Consider the following 18,864-nt stretch of genomic DNA (forward strand, 5'->3'; position numbering starts at 1 on the left):
TTCACTAATCCATCTATCTCCCTAGCCTTTCATACTCTTGATCCACAACTAAGGATGGGAATGAGTTTATTCCTTATTCTTTATCACAAGGGTAAAACCCACCAGGGACAGGATAATGCCAGGATACTTTGGGATGAAATTTGTCACTGACCTGTGTCTTGTACATGGGAAGAACTTAAATCAGAAATTTCTTTAAAAAAAAAAAAATTGAAGCCGGGCGGTGGTGGCGCACGCCTGTAATCCCAGCACTTGGGAGGCAGAGACAGGCGGATCTCTGTGAGTTCGAGGCCAGCCTGGTCTACCAAGGGAGTTCCAGGACAGGCTCCAAAGCTACAGAGAAACCCTGTCTCGAAAAACCAAAAAAAAAAAAAAAAAAAAAATTGACTCCTACACTCCTGAAGAACCCAATAAAATCCTTTCTCTCTTCTCTGAGCATCCAGGATTTCCTTAAAAGCAGTCCCACCCCTTTTCTTTAACACTTTAATGCAGCTTTACTGAGCAGGGTGGGTGGGGATAGCATTTGTTTTATACTTTCTTGGACTATACATTCAGCATCAGTGGATAGGCCTGTAGTGAAGGGCAGCAGCCTGATGGGGCTGCATGTGTGGCGAATGTGTTCCCCTTCTACCTGTATTTGATAGTGAAAACCAGGTTTGTAGAACTTTTTATCCTGAAGGATTAGGTTGGGGTACTCTTACTAGATCTGCAAAAAAAAAATTTTTTTTTGGAGGGTTGGACATGGTGGTTCACTCAGAATGTATGTAGAGGCAGACCTCTGAGTTTGAGGTCAACCTGGTCTACATAGTAAGTTCTAGGACAGCCAAGGCTCTGTCTCAAAAAATAATAATAAAAGGTTTGGGGCAGAAGAGAATACTCGTGCATTAAGAGGTCATATACTCTGCAGAAGACTCCAGATCCTTGTACTTGCACATGTCATACATAGACATACATTTCTTAAAATATTGGAGGTTTGTGCATCCCAGCTAAGCATTGTTCCACTGAGCTATACCGCCCAGCTCTCTAATTTGGTCATTCAAGAATGTACCATAGGGCTGGAGAGATGGCTCAGTGGTTAAGAGCATTGCCTGCTTTTCCAAAGGTCCTGAGTTCAATTCCCGGCAACCACATGGTGGCTCACAACCATCTGTAATGAGGTCTGGTGCCCTCTTCTGGCCTGCAGACATACACACAGAATATTGTATACATAACAAATAAATAAATTAAGAAAGCTTAGCTGCTTTGTTTAAAAAAAAATGTACCATGGTTATGACTATTGTTTCTGAAGCCAGTGCCATGATAACCTTGCCCCAAGAGCGTAATAACTGAAAATAGTTACTAATCCACTAAGCAGAATTGGTCATTATAAAATCTATAGTAAGAAAAAAGTTCTAGTCTGTATGGGCAAACTACGAGGACAGAAGATAATTTAGATTGTCTGATTACAGACTGCAACATCTCTAGACTTGTTCAGTATATAGGTTTTGCTGTTAGGATTTGAATCAGTGTCTCCACCCACTGCTTAGCTTTTGTTTCCCCTTGCCATTTGGGCTTTCCTGATTATGTGGTCTGCAGTTTTTCTACCCACTTTGCACTGTGTCACCGTCATCCTTGCATGTTGGCAACCCATTTTCATGAAGGGCCAGAGATGAGCCCTCTTGGAGAAAGACTTTGGGGACTTTTTTTTAAAGATTTATTTATTACATATACAGTGTTTTGCTTGCATGTATACTTGCAGGCCATGTGGTTGCTGGGAATTGAACTCAGGACCTCTGGAAGAGCAGCCAGTGTTCTTAACCTTTGAGCCATCTCTCCAGTCTGACTTTGGGGACTCTTTCATCAAGTTATAATCATAGCAAGACATGGATCATTTCCCCCAGGACATAGGAATACAGGTTAAGTTACTGGAAGGTCCGTTAGGATGATTACTTGTCATACTAGGGTTGACAGTTGGACCTCCACTTTCTTAGCTAAAATGTTTGGAAATGCCCTCTGAACTATAGGGTACTTGTGTAAGAAGGATGTGCTATGATTAGAGGACGAGATTCAGGTCAGGAATGTGGCATAACATTACAAGTAACAACAGAAAAAGGCCATGAATTTGAAAGCATGGAAAGACATGTGGAAAGTTTTGGAGGGAGGATAGGGAAGGAGGAAATGATGTAATTATCTAAAAAGGATGGCATAAACTACATTAAAGGGAACCAACATAGCAAAGGCAAGATTATAAATAACATCCAAAGACCTATTTGGGTCCAAGATAACTCAGAATTTGTCCTTAAGAAAGTCTAACGGACTTTGGGTTATTTTAACATTAATTTGATTGGAGAAAGTTTTTTTTGTTGTTGTTTGTTTTTTTTTAAACAAAAGCATTTTCAAGCATTCAGTGTGAGCCCTGTGTTTGTGAGGTAAGGGTGCCACTGAGAGCCAGCCGACATCGAAGGATGACAATGTGAGTGTGTGCTGGAAGATCTTACAGCCACAATTCTAAATCCCCCTTCAGTTTTTCCATCCAAATCTAAACATACTTTTGCTAATAAATATTTTCTTTCTCACTAAGAAGTTAACTTGTACCTGTAGAAATGTACACTTTTTACACTTCAACTTTGTAGCCATTTAAACTAACCCTTTTTTCAATAAGGCACTATTGTTTAATAAAAAAGAAAAAAGAAAAAAAAAAGTCTAACGGATGTACAGTGCCACAAACTTAATGTCAAATGAACGTTTTTGAGACAGGGTATCACTGTAGCCCTGAGTGTCTTGGAACTCACTAGGTAGACCAGGCTGTTGTTTGCATCAAAGGCCTGAACCACCTCTCCTAGCTAATGACTAATTTTGTTGTAGTGGTGGTCAGGGATTGAACCTAGAGCCTTGTACTTCCTAGGTAAGTAAGTACTCTACTGTTACCTACAGCCTGTTTCTCAGTTATATGAGTTCGGGTTTATGCGTTGTGTGCTACCTCAGACCAGAAGAATGTTGGGTTTCCTGGAGCTGGAGTTACAGGTGTTTTGCAGACTGTCTGTCGAAGCTCTGGGACTGAATTGGGTCCTCTGGAAGAGCAGGAAGCTCTTAACTTCCAAGCCCTAAAATTTGGAGTTTGGAGAAATGGGGCATCAACAAAGGCACAAGGACTGAAAGCAAGGAGGGAAACCATGCTAAAATAAGAATCTCAGAGACTGGTGAAATGCAGGGTAACATTTGAGTGAAGTCACAGGGTGTGCTTGTTGAGCAGTGTGAGCTTAGGCATGCAAAGAAAGGAACCTGAGTTTGAAGAGGTCAGCAATCACCTAAAACACTTGATCCCCACAGTGTGCATTTTGTGCTAAAAAATGTGGGAAATTAAGGTGGTATGTAAGTAATGCAAGATTTAATATTAATTCACTTTTGAGCTAGGGGTGTAGATTGCCTCGCCTATGTATGAGTTTGATACTCAGTATCACAAAAAAAGGCAATTCACTTTTTATCCCTTTTTCCTTATTTTTTGCATTTAAAATCTATTTTTAAAAATTTGGGCAAATGTTTATATCTGCACATGTGTGCCTAATAGCATCAGAGATCATAAGAGAGTGTCATCCCTTAGAACTGGATGATTGTGAGCTGCCAGGTCGGTGCTGAGAAACAGGTCCACTGCTCACAACTGAGTCATCTCTCTGGCCCTGAGAGACAGATTTGCAAAGTGACAAGTGCAGGTGGAGGTCAGACAAATTTCAGGAGTCAAATTTTCTCATCCATGGAATCCTAGGAATCAAACTGGTGGTCAGTCTTGGTGGTGAACACGATCCACTGAGCCGTCTCACCAGTCCCCTCTGCTCTCCCATCTTTTTTTGAGACAGAGTCTCATTATGTGGGCCGTCTGGCCTGGAACTCTGTGGATCATGTTAGTCTTGAACTCTAAGAGATCTGCCTGTCTCTATCTCTTTGGTGCTAGGATTAAAAGTCTGTGCCCTTTACCTTTAAGAAAAACCCAATCCAACTTCTATTATACAGCACAGTGTTGTCATTCATATACTCATTGTTCTGCACATATAATTTAAATTTACCCTTTGGGGTTGGATTTGAGGCAGTTTGTTGAGGCCAAAGTGGCCTCAACTTTGGTTTTCTTTTTGTCATTCTTTCAAGTGCTGGGCTTAGAGATAAGCACTACAATATATAGTTTTATAATTTCCTCTAACCTTCATAGAAAGACGTAATGTGAGCAGGTGTGGTGGTGCACCTTTATTGCCAGCAGCAGAGGCAGGTGGAGCTCTTGAGTTTGAGGTTAACCTGGTTGGCAGAGCAAGTTCGACGGCTGTTTCACAGAAAAACCCTGTCTCCAATCAACCCTGCCCCAAAAGAAGTGGTGATGTGCATTATAAAAATTTAGAAAAATAAAAGCAAAAAGTTATTTTTGAGGCAAGTTCTCACTACCTCAGGCTGACTTCCAATTTGGGATGATCCTCTTGCTTCAGCTGTACAAGTGCTAGGATTATAGGTATATACTATCATGCCTAGCAAAAACAGTATCTCCAGTGGCCAGAAATCAGCTTTCCGTGTCTTCTAGGTAGGTGTGTAAATGTGTCTCTTCATGTAGTATTTTTTTTTCTTGACCATGCTGAGAATTATTTATGCTAAATGAATGTCCTATAACTAAGCTGTACCCTAGCCCCACATATATTTATTTTGATTAATTTCCTTTTAATAATTAGTTTATTGACGTAGTATCCCATTTCTTTTTTTTTCTTTTTTTTTTAAATATTTATTTATTATGTATACAATATTCTGTCTGTGTGCATGTCTGCAGGCCAGAAGAGGGCACCAGACCTCTCTACAGATGGTTGTGAGCCACCATGTGGTTGCCGGGAATTGAACTCAGGACCTTTGGAAGAGCAGGCAATGCTCTTAACCACTGAGCCATCTCTCCAGCCCCAGTATCCCATTTCATAACCCAGGCTGACCTTGAACTTGTCTTCCTTGACTCTTCCTCTATACTATTGGGGGATTATAGGTATGTGGTACTCTTCTAGCCCACACGTGGCATTAAAAAAAAAATTCTTTTTGAGATACTCCTTTTTTTTTGGACTCCTTCGTTTGCGTTTGATAACTTTGGAAATGAAGAAAAGGAGTTAATAGCCAAGGTTCATGAGCATCTCCCAGAAGCTGGGAAAAGGCGAGGCAGAAAGGAGTTGCTTCTCTGCCAATCCCTTGATATTAGCAGTGTGAGATGTGTTAGACTTTTGGCTAACACGTGTTTTGTCTGAATTGTTACATCAACAAGAGTAAGCTAGTACCCTACCCAACCAGCAGTGCACCAAGAAAATGGATAAAAGCTGTAAATTGGCAATTACTAAAGATGTGAGAATGGGTTGGGGATTTAGCAAGTGGTAGGACACTTGCTGAACACTACAAGACCCTAAATTGAATCTCTAGGAAACAAAGTAAACAGCAAACAAAAAGACAAATTACAAGTCTCAAATCAGGTCCAAAATGTGAAGACACTTGTTTTATATGGCCTTGGGGTCAAATTAGCTGATTCAAGGATAGAGAAAGGTGGGCTTGAGGTGTAAAGATGAGGAGGAGTGGTTAGAAAGATAGAGAAGCTAAATAAACATGGTGGCACACATCTGGAGTCCCTGAACTTGGGAAGTTGAGGGAAGAGGATATTAAGTTCAGACTAATCTGGGCTATAGTAAGACCCTGTCTCAAAACAACAGAATTTATAGGTCAAGTAGATGAAGAGAAGGACTGTAATATGAACAACAGTTGTTTATATATATCATTGGTTCTTATGAGAATGGATGCATTTTTCTTTCATTTGGTATGAAGTGTTTTTCTCTCAAGAACAGCACCAGACTGTGTTTCTCTGGCCTTGCCGCTTTACCCTAGAGAATAGAGACTGTGGACTCCTAAAGCCTGGAAGAGAAAGTTAAAGCTGTAGAACTCTCTTTTCTCTAGAGCAGTGGTTCTTAACCTTCCCAATGCTATGACCCTTTAGTACAGTTCCTCATGTTCTCTGGTACCCCCAACCAAAATTGCTATTGTTAGGAATCATAATGTAAATATCTTTTTTTTTTAAACAAGCTCAACTTCTATTTATTTATTTATTTATTTATTTATTTATTTATTTATTTATTTATTTATTATGTATACAATATTCTGTCTACGTATGTCTGCAGGCCAGAAGAGGGCACCAGACCTAATTCCAGATGGTTGTGAACCACCATGTGGTTGCTGGGAATTGAACTCAGGACCTTTGGAAGAGCAGGCAATGCTCTTAACCACTGAGCCATCTCTCCAGTCCCCTAAATATCTGTTTTTTAATAGTCTTAGGTGACCCCTGTGAAAAGACTGTTTAACCCCTCAGGTTGAAAACCACTGTTCTAGAACCTAATCAATAGGGGCTATATCAGCTCTAAAAGAATAGGGACCTGACATCTTTAGTAACCCAGACTTTAAAGAAGACATAAATGGGATTTGTCTAGTTGAACTACTTTATTAGGATTTTCTCTGTGTCTATTTTCATACCCACACCTGGTTTGGGTCACACTGTAGAATATTGGGTGCCAGTACTATCATACTTTACTGACGATTTAGTTGGCAAGGGTCTATGGACACCTAGAAATTTAGCTAACAACCTTTGAAAACCTCTGGTAGGGGGACTACGGGGTGTGGAGGATGGGAGCTGCTTCCCCTTGGGTGCCCCAGTGCTTACGATGGGGAGGATTCTGGGTATCACCAGCTACCAGGCCTGCCATTTGTTGATCCTGGGGACCAGCCGCATTTGGGAGAAGCTGCTGAGCAAGAACAGTGTGTGGAGAAACTGAGCTCTATACTGAGACTTTATAGGAAATCTGTGTCTAGGGGCCTCTGTTGGTTTGCAGGGCCGGGCAGGGTTTTTCCTTGGGACAGAGGAGGATCCCAATCTTGCAGTCCCTCCATGTTTCTCTGCTTTGGATTTTCTGGGACTCCCTTTCTTTTGGGCTGAAAGTAGAACTGAAGTCTTGTCCTATCTCTTGCTAGAGACCAGAACAGCTATATTTGAGGGCTCCCCTATTCCTGAGCAGTTTTCATTAACCTTCATGTGAACATCCCCTGGGGATGGGGTCTGGCCCCTTACCTTCCATTTTATCCTCTTGTTTTTTGAGACTCTTGTTCTGCTCTGCTAGAAGAGGAGTGAGGGCAGTGAGGGGCCTGGACAGGCTGAGGTTCTGTCCTTTGAACTTTTGGGGGACCACTACTTGAAGAGCAGGGGTGCAGACTGAGAGGATGAGTCTGATGTTGAGGACAAGAGGAGAGCCCCCAAGATTCTGGAGTTGAGTTAAGAGCTGGGGAGCTGCAAAGTGGGCGATGTGAGCCTGGGGGTTTGAAAGTGGGGCTCTGCTGTAGTTTCTTTAGTCTGAGCTTTAATTCTCTACTCCATTGCCAGGCATGGCTCACAGGGTGGTCACACACCTCTGAGACAGCCCCACTCTGGGAAGATGGGGCCTTCGCCTTGGCTTCTGAGGACATCTTTTCCTTCTGTAGGCCAGGCTGGATAGACTCAGACTTTAGGGCTTTAGCTTGAATGGGAGTCCACGATGTTGGTTGCAGAGGATTTACTACTGGAGGACTGGGGGACTGGGAGACCTGTCTTTCTTGTACATTTCTACATATAAACTCAGTGTTGGGGTGAACAGAAAGAAAACTGGGGTCTGGTAGCTCAGTGGCCCAGGAGTCCTTTCTCTGCTCTCCTGCTGACTCCATAGGCTTATAGTTGCACGGATCTCCAGAAAGCTCACTTATGTGAGACTTCAAAACAGACTGTGGAGGTGGACTGGATTCCCAAACCGAGGATGCAGAAACATAACAGTTTTCATTCTGCTTCATGTACCCTCCAGCAGGCTCAGATAGGACTCCTGAGGAGCTGGCTCCAAGCAGGTGTTGGGATAAGCTTTGAGCTAGATGCTCAGAGGCCAAGAAGTTATTTTTTCTTTGAGTGTCCCCACAACACACTTTAGATTTAAACAGGTTCTCTATGGGGCTAACTCTGAGGGGTGACTGTACAAGAACTGGGGTTGGGTTGAGGTTCAGATATGAAGGCCCAGAAGACAAACATTTTCTTGTATGCTCAGGATCTTTCCATGTAGCTTCTGATCTAGAGAAGCCATGCACAGTATTGATTCTTTGTGGTTCTATAAAGGGGGCTAGAGGTATGTGGGCAGGACTTGGGGAGTCAGACACCCAGAGATTCTTTCTCTGCCCCTTTGTCTCCCATAAAACTTTAGACTCTGAAAAGACTCTTTGACCCATTATTGCAAAGTCTGGCAGAGAGGCAGAAGGAAGGCTAGGAGATGAAACTAGGTCTGCATAGACACAGAGATTTTCTGTACCAGGTCTACCCTTCAGTGGAGCTTCAGATCCCAGGGGGAGACATGCAGGGTTGGCTTCAAAGAACCCCATGTTGAAGTTCAAAGTTGGGGTTTCAAAGGCCCAGAGATTGCCCAAGTTGTCTCTGTGTTGCCGTTGAGGCTTGTATGTGGACAGATGCTCTAGGGGTCTGTGGTGTTCTGACAGGGTGTTCAGAGGAGGGCAGGGGACTGACACTGGAGACCTGGAAACAGGTGGGCTCTCTCTATATCCCATGCTTCCCCAGAAGTCCTTTGGTGCAGGACGTCTTCCTTTGGGGTTAACATTTTCTACTTCTGACAGAAAATCTGGTGGTTGACAGGAGACTGGCATTAGGGGATCAGAAGTTTGGGGATTGTCTTTATGTTGTATAATTCCCCATTGAGCTTCATGTCCAGGGGGAGTTCCTGGAGGGGCAGTTCCTTGAGGTTCTGTCATGGGTACTGTGAATTGGCAGGGGGCGGAGATTGGAAGCTTACAGATCTGAGGGTTCTTGTTTTGCCCTGTAGTTTCCCAGAGAGCTTTCAATCCAGACAGGTCTATAGGGTTGGTTCTCTGGTATTCTGTCAGGGAAGTTGGGTGTGAGCTTGCAGTTGGCATTGCAGATTCAGAGGTTTTTGGGTGCTCATGTTGTTTCATGGTTATCCATGGACTTCCTGAGGATTAGAAGGATACAACAGAGAGGCAGAAGGTGATTCTGGATTGTGTTGAAGGAGGCTGGGGTCCCCTGGCGTTTCCCTCCAGGCCTCAGATGAATATAAGAATGTGGAAGATCTGATTTTTTGGTGTTCAGGCTGTGAGTGTAGGACTTGATTCTCAGAGACACAAGGAACCTCTTTCTGCTGTGTAAACCACTGTGTGTTTACCTCAGTGTCAGAAAGGATTCCCTTGCAATCTATAGGGAAGGGCTTAATAGTGGAGAATACTGATGGGGTAAGAGGGGAAGGTGGAGATTGAACTAGTTGAGAACCAGCTGCCGTTCCTTCCAGATTTCTCTTAGTGTGGGCTTCAGGGGTAGGATAGTAAGTTGGGGAGTGATAATAGGGAAGCAACAAGTTGTACACAGGCAGGAAGGCAACCTTGTTGGAGAAGACAGAAGGACAAATAGACAGCTTTAGTGGAGAAGGGCCATCTGAGCTCAGGAAAATAGTCTCCAAGGACTCACTGTGTAGCGAGGGAAGACCACAGAAGAGCTGGCATTTTCTCTGCTGTAGGCAATTTCCTGAAGCTATCTTGTTCCTCACAGGTAGGGTGGTCAGGATCTGGAAGGTAGGGAAGGATCTGGAAGGGCTTGAAGGTTGCATGAGTACTTGTTCTCTTAACTCTGTGGCCTCGGGGAGTCCCTCAGAACTACAGGATGGCTGGGGTGGAGCTGCAGTGAGTTCATTTCCAGTGCGAGTGTCTTGGGAAGGAGAATATGATTTTAGTGGATCCAGAGATAATGATTCTTCTGCCTTCTCTTCCCCATATTCCTCCTCCTCCTCTGACTTTTGCTTCCACAGGCAATCAAGGAAGGCTAAATGGTACAGAAGCTGTAGTCGCTAGGGAATAGAGCATACTATTAGGTGTGACATCTCAGAGACATGTGATGTATCATACATTCACTAGCTCTATGTGCAGGCTCACCTGCCTCACTGCTCTGGTCAGTGGTCACTTATCCTGCTCCTCATCCATTGTTAATGTCAGAACCCAGTTCACATTTAGAGATCAGCATTTCTCCATGTCAGGGTCTGTGATTAGTCTTTCAAATCGTGTCAATGAACACTCACCCAGCCACTAATCTGTGGCTTATAATCACATATCTGGGACCACATCCATGACATTGACCCTCCATTTTGATCTCACATGTCATTTCAATAGTTATTTATACATATCCACATCAGTGGGCACCTACCTTGCCTTGCCTCCTTATGTCTCCAGAGAACCAGGGCTGAAGCTGTTGCCATTTCCTGAGCTGCCGCCATCTTTGGATCTGCCAAACCATAAACAAGAATAATATCACCAGACTCCCTGGGCTTTGAAGGCAGATGGTGCTGTGGCAGTGTCTGCAGGCCAGAGCCTGGGTCAGCTGGCCTTGGAGAAGCCCCATGTCTCCCTTAGCTTGAAACTGGTCTAGCAGCCACTCCATTTTCTTCAACTTAGTGGCAGTTTCTTGAGGTCATCACTACATCATAGAACACAGAATTCCCAACCCCCACATGGATCCCAGAGCCGTGTCCTGGAGCTTAGGGCCAAAATGTTACCTCTATCAGAGAGTGAAATTTCAGTGCTGCCCTTGTCTTGATTGCCAGGATCAGAACTGTCCATGCTCTAGGACATGCATTTTAACATTGAACTATGCCATCCAAACTCTACTGTGAAACCTCAGTCTAACAACTTAGTACCTCAGGGTTTTTGTTCATTTGTTGTTTTGTTTTGTTTTATTTTGAGACAGGGTCTCTCTTCAAAGCTCTGACTGTCCTGGAACTCACTTTGTAAACCAGGCTGGCCTTGAACTCACAGAGGTCTACCTGCCTCTGCCTCCCAAGTGCTGGGATTAAAGGTGTGTGCAACCACTGCTTTTGTGTGTTTAAATTTTATTCCTAGCACAAATTGGTTTTCTTGTTTTTTTTAACAAAGTGTCATTTCTTTTTTTTAATTAATTAATTTATTATGTATACAATATTCTGTCTGTGTGTATGTCTACAGGCCAGAAGAGGGCACCAGATCTCATTACAGATGGTTGTGAGCCACCATGTGGTTGCCAGGAATTGAACTCAGGACCTTTGGAAGAGCAGGCAATGCTCTTAACCACTGAGCCCCCACAAATTGGTTTTCTTATGGCATTTTCATAATACTAATTTTGGTCGTTTCTCTGCCAACCCCTTCCTTTTTGCAGGCTGGCCTTGAACTCACAGAGATCTGCCGGCCTCAGCCTTCTGAGTGCTGGGATTAAAGAAAGGTGTGTGCAGCCACGCCTGTCCTTAGTTACAATTTTTATTTCTGGTATGAAATACTATCACTCCCCCCCCTGCGCAAAATAAAACCCCCAGACCTAAAAACCAAAAAGCAAAACATAATAAAACAAACAACTTGGGGAAAAGGTTCATTTCAGCTTATACTTCCACATCATAGTTCATTACTGAGAAAGTTAGGGCAAGAAGGAACTCAAGGCAGAACCTGGAGGCAGGAACTGATGCAGAAGCCATGGAAGAGCACTGTTTACTGGCTTGTTCCTCATGACTTGCTCAGCCTGATTTCTTTCTTTCTTTCTTTCTTTCTTTCTTTCTTTCTTTCTTTCTTTTTTTTTTTTTTTTTTTTTTTTTTTGATTTTTCGAGACAGGGTTTCTCCGTAGTTTTTGGTTCCTGAAACTAACTCTTGTAGACCAGGCTGGCCTCGAACTCACAGAGATCCGCCTGCCTCTGCCTCCCGAGTGCTGGGATTAAAGGCGTGTGCCACTACCACCCGGCTGATAGCTCTATTTTTTTAAAAATATTTATTATGCTCTGCCTGCATGTATGCTGCAGGCCAGAAGAGGGCAGCAGATCTCACCACGTACTGCTGTGAGCCACCATGTGAACCGCTCAGGACCTCTGGATGAGCAGCCAGTGCTCTTAACGGCTGAGCCATCTCTCCAGCCTCCATGATAGCTCTATTTTTAATTTTAGTTGTTGTTTTGAGAAACCCCCACAGTGATTTCTATGGCACCAGTTTACACTCTCACTAACAGTACGTAAGTGTGGGGACATAGAATTCTGTGATTTTCCCATTCATCAACTCCCACTGCACACTTCAGTTTACATTGGCATGGTCTCCCTTTGTAGTGGTGGCTGTTTTGGAACTCATTGTATACCCCAGGTTGGCCTCAAATCATGGCAATCCTCCTGCTTCAGTCTCTTGAGTACTTGGATTACAGGACTGAAACATCATTCCTGGGTTTTTGTCTTTTACATTTTTTCCAAGATAGGCTCTTACCATGTAGTCCTGGCTGGCCTAGAATTTGCTGTATAAACCAGACTGACCTAGAACCCATAAAGATCGACCTGCTTCTGCCTTTCAGGGTTAGGGTTAAAGGTTTGCATATATGTTTTAAAGACATGGTCTCACTGTCGTGTGGATTGTGCTCAAACTGTTGAACTGAAGTAGTCCTCCTTCCTCAGCCTCTTTAGTAGCTGGGACTATAGGCTTGAAGAGTAAATGTGTAGAGAGGTTCAATATCTTCAAAATTTGAATTTTAGGAAAAAACACACAAAATCATTAATTAAATTAGCAACCACATTGTCCATACATAGTGAATGTCTATAGTTTACCTAAACTGAAGAGAATGACAATTGGTGCCAAGCCCTTCTTTTATTTCTTTTTGTTTTGCTTTTTACCATAAAGTTTAATTACTGTTCAGTAAAAAAAATGATGGACAATTTTCTCTGAAAAACTGTGTTGGTTTTGTGTGAATTGTGGTAATTTGGGAGTGTTGAGACCACTGGTAAGTTAAGTCACCCTGCTTTCTATTCTGAAAATAACAGAAAGTCTTGTTACAGTCTGTAAAGATATATGTGCCCTCAACTGGCAGACAGTAAGTGCAAAACAAAGCTGTAAACCTAAGGGCATGCAAAGAGTGCTAAGGGGAGATAAATCTTAGAAGTGCCCAAAGTGGCAACAAGGCATGATTGGCTCGAATAGGAAGACCTTTAGACACCTTTGTCTTTTGCTCCATGTGTAAGAATGCGAATGAATGTAGTAGCTGGAATCCCCATTTTGTCAATTTGTGCTTCCATGTACTGTTGATTCAATTTGCTGATCTGCAATTGATTATATGTTTGTCATCAGATCGGGTAATCCTTCTGAATGGTGCAAATTCTTCTTCCTCTTCCTCTGTTCCGGGCTTTTTCTTTTGGGCCACCAACCAGCTCCCAAATCATGTTGTGGAGACTTACTATTAGTTTTGAATGCTCAGCCTTAGTCTTTCCTGGCTACTCTTTTACCTTAAATTAACCTGTTTCTCTTCAGCTACTTTTTGCCTCAGGACTTTTTACTTTCTTTCTGTATATCTTACTTTCATTGCTCCTCATGTCTGACTGCTCTTTCCTCCTGTTCTTCCCCTGAGCCTAGATCCCTCCTATTTATCCTCTCTGCCTGCCAGCCCTGTCTGTCTTTCTCCTGCCTAGTGATTGGCTGTTCAGCGTTTTTTTTTTTTTAGATGAATCAGGTGCCTTAGGCAGGCAAGGTGAAACGAATACAACACATCTGTACAACATTAAACAAATGCAGCATAAACAAACGTCACACACCTTCACATAGTTAAAGTGATATTCTGCAGCATAAACAAATGTAACACATCTTTGCCTAGTTAAATTACTATTCCACAACATTCCTCTTCATTTTATTTTATGTGTATGGATGTTTTACCTGCATGTATGTTTTTGCATCACCTGCCTTCCTGATATCCAAAGAGGTCAGAAAGGGGGGTCGGATCCTCTGGAATTGGAGTTAGAGATATGGTTGTGGGGAGTTGATCCTGGGTCCTCTGGAAGAGTAGCCATTACTCTTAGCTGTGGAACCGTCACTCTAACTCCCACCAACCACTTTTTCTTTTCATTTTCAAGACAGGGTTTCTCTGTGTAGCCCTGACTGCTCTGGAACTCACTTTGTAGACCAGGCTGGCCTCAAACTCACGGAGATCTGCCTCCCTCTGCCTCCCACGTGCTGTGATTAAAGGCATCGCCTGATTCACCAGTCACTTCTTTATGAAAGCAAGCTAAAGCATTTCTGGTTTCATTTCCAGGATCTGTACTATTTAGCTTTTCAACAAATATGCTGAGAAAAATGGTGAAATCAGTGGGGCTATATTCATTCACCACAACATCCAGATATTTATCTGCTGAGTTTTTCTCCGGTGAGGGCAGAATATCGTGTAAATTTTCTCTGTCAATGAAACCATCTGTTTTGGTCGTGTTGAAAAGCTTTTGGAGTTCCTGGATCCATAACTGTTCACATATGGCAGACATACCAGATGTTGCCCTCTGAGGGGCTTGTTGGTGATCTTGGTCTTGGTCCTTTTTATTAATAAAGGTCTATTTGCTCAGAGCTCTCAAGGGTTAACGAAATTCTCTCTTTTCATAGCCCACAGTCTTTGAGAATGTTCATTGCTAGAGCTCATTTCTGCAACAAAACACTTCACCATGAGGAAACTAAAGGAAGAAACCAGCATTCGGAATACCAGCTTTCTGGTTCTGCTTTGCTCTGAAAATGGAAGAACCATGTATTGCTGGCAAATGCCCACCAGGTGGCAATGTGATACAGTAGAACAAATGTCCCAAGACCTCGGCTTTCTGAGTCTTGATTTTGGACAAATTATTTAACTTCCTGCAGCTCAGATTCCTCCTTGAGATACTCTTGACCTGTATCCCTTACAGCATGCTTATGAAGAGCGTATGGTATGGTGGACAAGAAAGCACTTTAAAATGTACGGTGTTCTTGTGCCAGCTCATGAGTTGTCATTGGCCACTCAAGTGCCCCAGAGCATCCCCACAAAAGACTGTTTTCGGCAGCTTCTGTACTACTTTTGCTTGCTCCTTCTCCATCACGTGACCAAGCCTTAGAAAGCTTACCAGAATACAGCTCGTGAGACTCAGGACTTGCTTGCTCTTGTGGTGGGCCGGGGTGGGGATGAAGGGTAGTATTCTTTAATCTCTTCTGTACCTTTTTTTCCTAGCATGACCCATGCCAGTCTAGAGCCCTAGTGCAGGTTGGATTGAGGTCAGGTGAGTAAGTCGGAGAATTTATGAAAGAAATATATGGCATGAAGAATAAGAGTCATAAATTAGTCTTCTATCCAAATTTGTATTAGTTTTCTTACTGCTAATTCTGTTTCCTGTTTGCTATGCAATCTGGCACCACTATTCACAGCTGTAGTGCCCTGGGTGCCTGGAACTGAACTCAGAACACACACCCCTAGGCGGTTATTTTCCAGCAAAGAGCCTCTTCAGTTGCATTCTTAGTTCAGGATCTCTCTCTCCAAATGAACTTTGTTTTCACAAGATAGGATCCTCAAAGGCTGGGATTCTGCCCTTAAGGCTATTTTCTCATTATCTCCATACAGAGCATAAGTTTGTTCATCTTAATATTTTATTATTCCATTTTCATGTGTGTGTATGCCTGTTTTTGCATATGTGTAGGTCCATATGTATGTGTGTGTACATATACACATGCTTTTTTGAGCCTAAAGTAGTATTTTTGCAGTCTATCTCCATCAACTCATATTTATAAATACTGATTAATGCAGGAATCTTATTTCTAATTATTTCTTAAATTTATTTTTATGTGTTTGGGTGTTTTACCTGCATGTGTGTGCAGTGCCCAAGAGAGCTGTAGAGGGTGTTGATTCTCCTGGGACAGGAGTTGCAGGTTTGTGAGCTCTCATGTGGAGTAAGATAAAAAAAATACAAATAAAAATATTTGTATCTACTTTTTATTTTTATCTGTGTAATTCCTTTGACTAGTTCTCTTTATTTCATGTAGATCTGAGTTACTTCTTAGTTTCCTTTATGTCAACCTAAAGGGCCCTTGAGGAATTTTCGGACATATTTACCAGTGAGTAATTTTCTCAATATTTACCTAGGGATGTCTTGATTTCTCCTTCAGGGTTTTGTTTGAGACAGAGTCTCACTATGTAGCTCTGGCTGTCCTGGAACTCACTAAATAGACCAGACTGGCTTTAAACATCCAAATATCCACCTGCCCTCTCCTCCTGAGTGCTGGGATCAAAGGTGTTATTTTGTTAGTGTCTGACTTTAGCTTTACCACCCTTCAAGTTTCTCTCAAACTTGCTATCTCTAGTCTTTCTGCTGTGGTTTTTTCATTGTGGGGATGAAAGCAGTGACCCCCCCCCCCATTCCCTGTCTCCTTCATTTTTGATAGGTAGTTTTTCTGGGTATAGAATTTCCCTCCAACACTCGGATTATATCATATGTGCTTTCTGATTTGAACAACTTCTGATTATAATCAGCTCCAAGCCTTATTGAAGCTGGATGCAATCTGTCCAGCTTTGTGTCTTTTCATTGTCCCCACACCCACCTGGGATTACTCTTTTATTGTGCTGGAATTGAACAAGGCCTTTCACATGCTAGGCAAGTGCTCACCAATGATCTCCATTACTGAGCTTTTTGGGTATACATATTAATAAGTTCTCACATCAAATTTGGAGAATTTTCAGCCATTTCATCTTCCTCTTTCTTCTCCTCCTTTTCTTTTTTTTAAAAATATTTATTTATTATGTATACAATATTCTGTGTGTATGCCCGAAGGCCAGAAGAGGGCACCAGACCCCATTACAGATGGTTGTGAGCCACCATTTGTAATGAGATCTGATGCCATCTTCTGGTGGTGTGGGCATACATGGAGGCAGAATGTTATATACATAATAAATAAATAGAGAGAGAGAGAGAGAGAGAGAGAGAGAGAGAGAGAGAGAGAGAGAGAGAGAATAATAAAAAAAGGGGGAGAAAACCTTTGACCCGTGAAACACCACCAAGCAAAATGTAAATAATAGAATTTCTAGAAACAGAGGAAAGTAAGAAATGTGCAAAAGTCCTGGGTTGGATTCCCTAGCACTAGAAGGAAGGTAAGAAAAGGAGAGAAGGGGGCTGGAGAGATGGCTCAGTGGTTAAGAGCATTGCCTACTCTTCCAAAGGTCCTGAGTTCAATTCCCAGCAACCACATGGTGGCTCACAACCATCTGTAATGAGGTCTGGTGCCCTCTTCTGGCCTACATACAGACAGAATAATGTACACATAATAAATAAATATTTTAAAAAAATGGTTACGAGCCACCATGTGGTTGCTGGGAATTGAACTCAGGACCTCAGGAACAGCAGCCTGTGCTCTTAAAACCACTGAGCCATCTCTCCAGCCCCCTCTCTCTATTCTTCAAATTGAATAATTTCATTGACCTATTTTTTTTTTTCCTGAGACAGGGTTTCTCTATGCAACAGCACTGGCTGACCTGGAACTCGCTTTGTAGACCAGGCTGTTTTCAAACTCACAGGGATCCACCTGCCTTTGCCTCCCAAGTGCTGGGGTTAAAGGAGTGAGCCACCACACCCGACTCATTGACTTATCTTTAAGTTTACTGGCTTTTGTCTGTCTTCCTAATCTGTTAATATGCCTATCAAAAATTTCATTTCAGATATTGTGTTTTTCAATTCCAAAGTTTCAATTTGTTGACTTAAAAACGTCTCTCTTTCTGTATTTTCCTTTCTTCTTTGTGTGTGTGTGAGGTTTTTTTTTTTGAAACAGTTTCTCTCTGTAGCCTTGGCTGTGTATTTTACTTTCTTCTATGCATGAATGCTTTGCTTAAATGTATGACTGTGCACCAATCCATGCAGTGGCTTAAGGAAGCCAGAAGAGGGCATACGCTCACCCAACTGTGAGCCAGTTGTGAGAGGGCGCTCTATAACAGACTGCGGCTGTGGAGGGGCAGTGCTCAGGAGCAGAAAGCTAGAGGGACTGGAGAGCACATCACAGAGAGCAGCAGCTTTTCAGTTTCCTCTTTAGAAGGATATTGGAGATTTGGAAATTCGCTCGTAATCCAAAGAGGCTCAGGAGAAGTGAGGTCCAAGTCACAGTCAGAGATCCTGACATCCAGTGAGCTGAGAGGTGTCCAGAAACTGTTTGAGTGACTGAGTGACTCCAATGGCTAAGGTGGTTCATGATCAGGGTAGCCGAGTCTAAAGACATCTTACTGTCATACAAAAATGGAAAAATGATTGCCATAGTTGTTATTACAGAATCACACACACACACACACACACACACACACACACACACACACACAATCACTCACATACACTAAAAACTTAAATCCAATAAAGATCCACCCAGGAAACACTCCCTAGTTTCTTTATTTATAAAGTTCTACCCTGCATTCCCCCTTCCTTTCTCCTTCCTCCTCTTTCTAGTGTGTGTGTGATATGCATTTCAACAGAAGCTTATCTTGCCTCAGGTAGCCTGTTTTCTAGGATCTCAGGGTCCCGTGGTCCCAGAAGAGTGTGTTCAGTGAAAATATGAAGACAGGACAATTTCTTAGGTCCTGTGTGTTCACAGAAGGGCCGGAAGGAGAATTCTGGTCCAGGACATTCAGATCCTCAAGTTTTAGTTCTCAGGGAAGACACAAGATAATATTTAGCCTCAAGTGAGTGAGAACACTTTAGAATTCCCAATGAAGGAGAGAATGAAGTAGAATTATGCAGGGTGGGGTTCACCCTGCCCATAGCAGACATCTTTGTGATCCAGAACCCCTGGTTTGGAGAGTAGTAGAAGAGCCTCCCACAGGAAGTGGGAGGACAGGAGCCTTTGTGTTTCTGCACAGGATGAAGAAAGGTCAGAAAGGTTCCAAGAAGCCCAGTGTCCACCTGTGGGGGGCCAGGGCCAGCAGAAGGCAGCTATTCTTGTGCTACTGGGGAAGTGGTCTCAAGACTGTCTTGGGCCTCTCTCTAGCAGTGTGACTGGCATACTTGAAGGTAGCCATT

At 42.8% G+C, this 18,864-nt stretch overlaps 1 protein-coding gene across 1 annotated transcript; it reads right to left on the minus strand.

Moving 5' to 3' along the window:
• Positions 1–8,690: 8,690 nt before the first annotated feature.
• Positions 8,691–10,486, minus strand: Spata31g1 (SPATA31 subfamily G member 1). Its single transcript, XM_075967666.1, has 3 exons — positions 10,361–10,486; positions 9,225–9,899; positions 8,691–8,789 (listed from the first exon to the last, which is right to left on the minus strand). The coding sequence occupies exons 1-3, from the start codon at positions 10,484–10,486 to the stop codon at positions 8,691–8,693; spliced, it is 900 nt and encodes a 299-aa protein (XP_075823781.1).
• Positions 10,487–18,864: the final 8,378 nt, after the last annotated feature.

Source organism: Microtus pennsylvanicus, chromosome 3 (genome assembly GCF_037038515.1).
Source record: "Microtus pennsylvanicus isolate mMicPen1 chromosome 3, mMicPen1.hap1, whole genome shotgun sequence".
NCBI lineage: Eukaryota > Metazoa > Chordata > Mammalia > Rodentia > Cricetidae > Microtus > Microtus pennsylvanicus.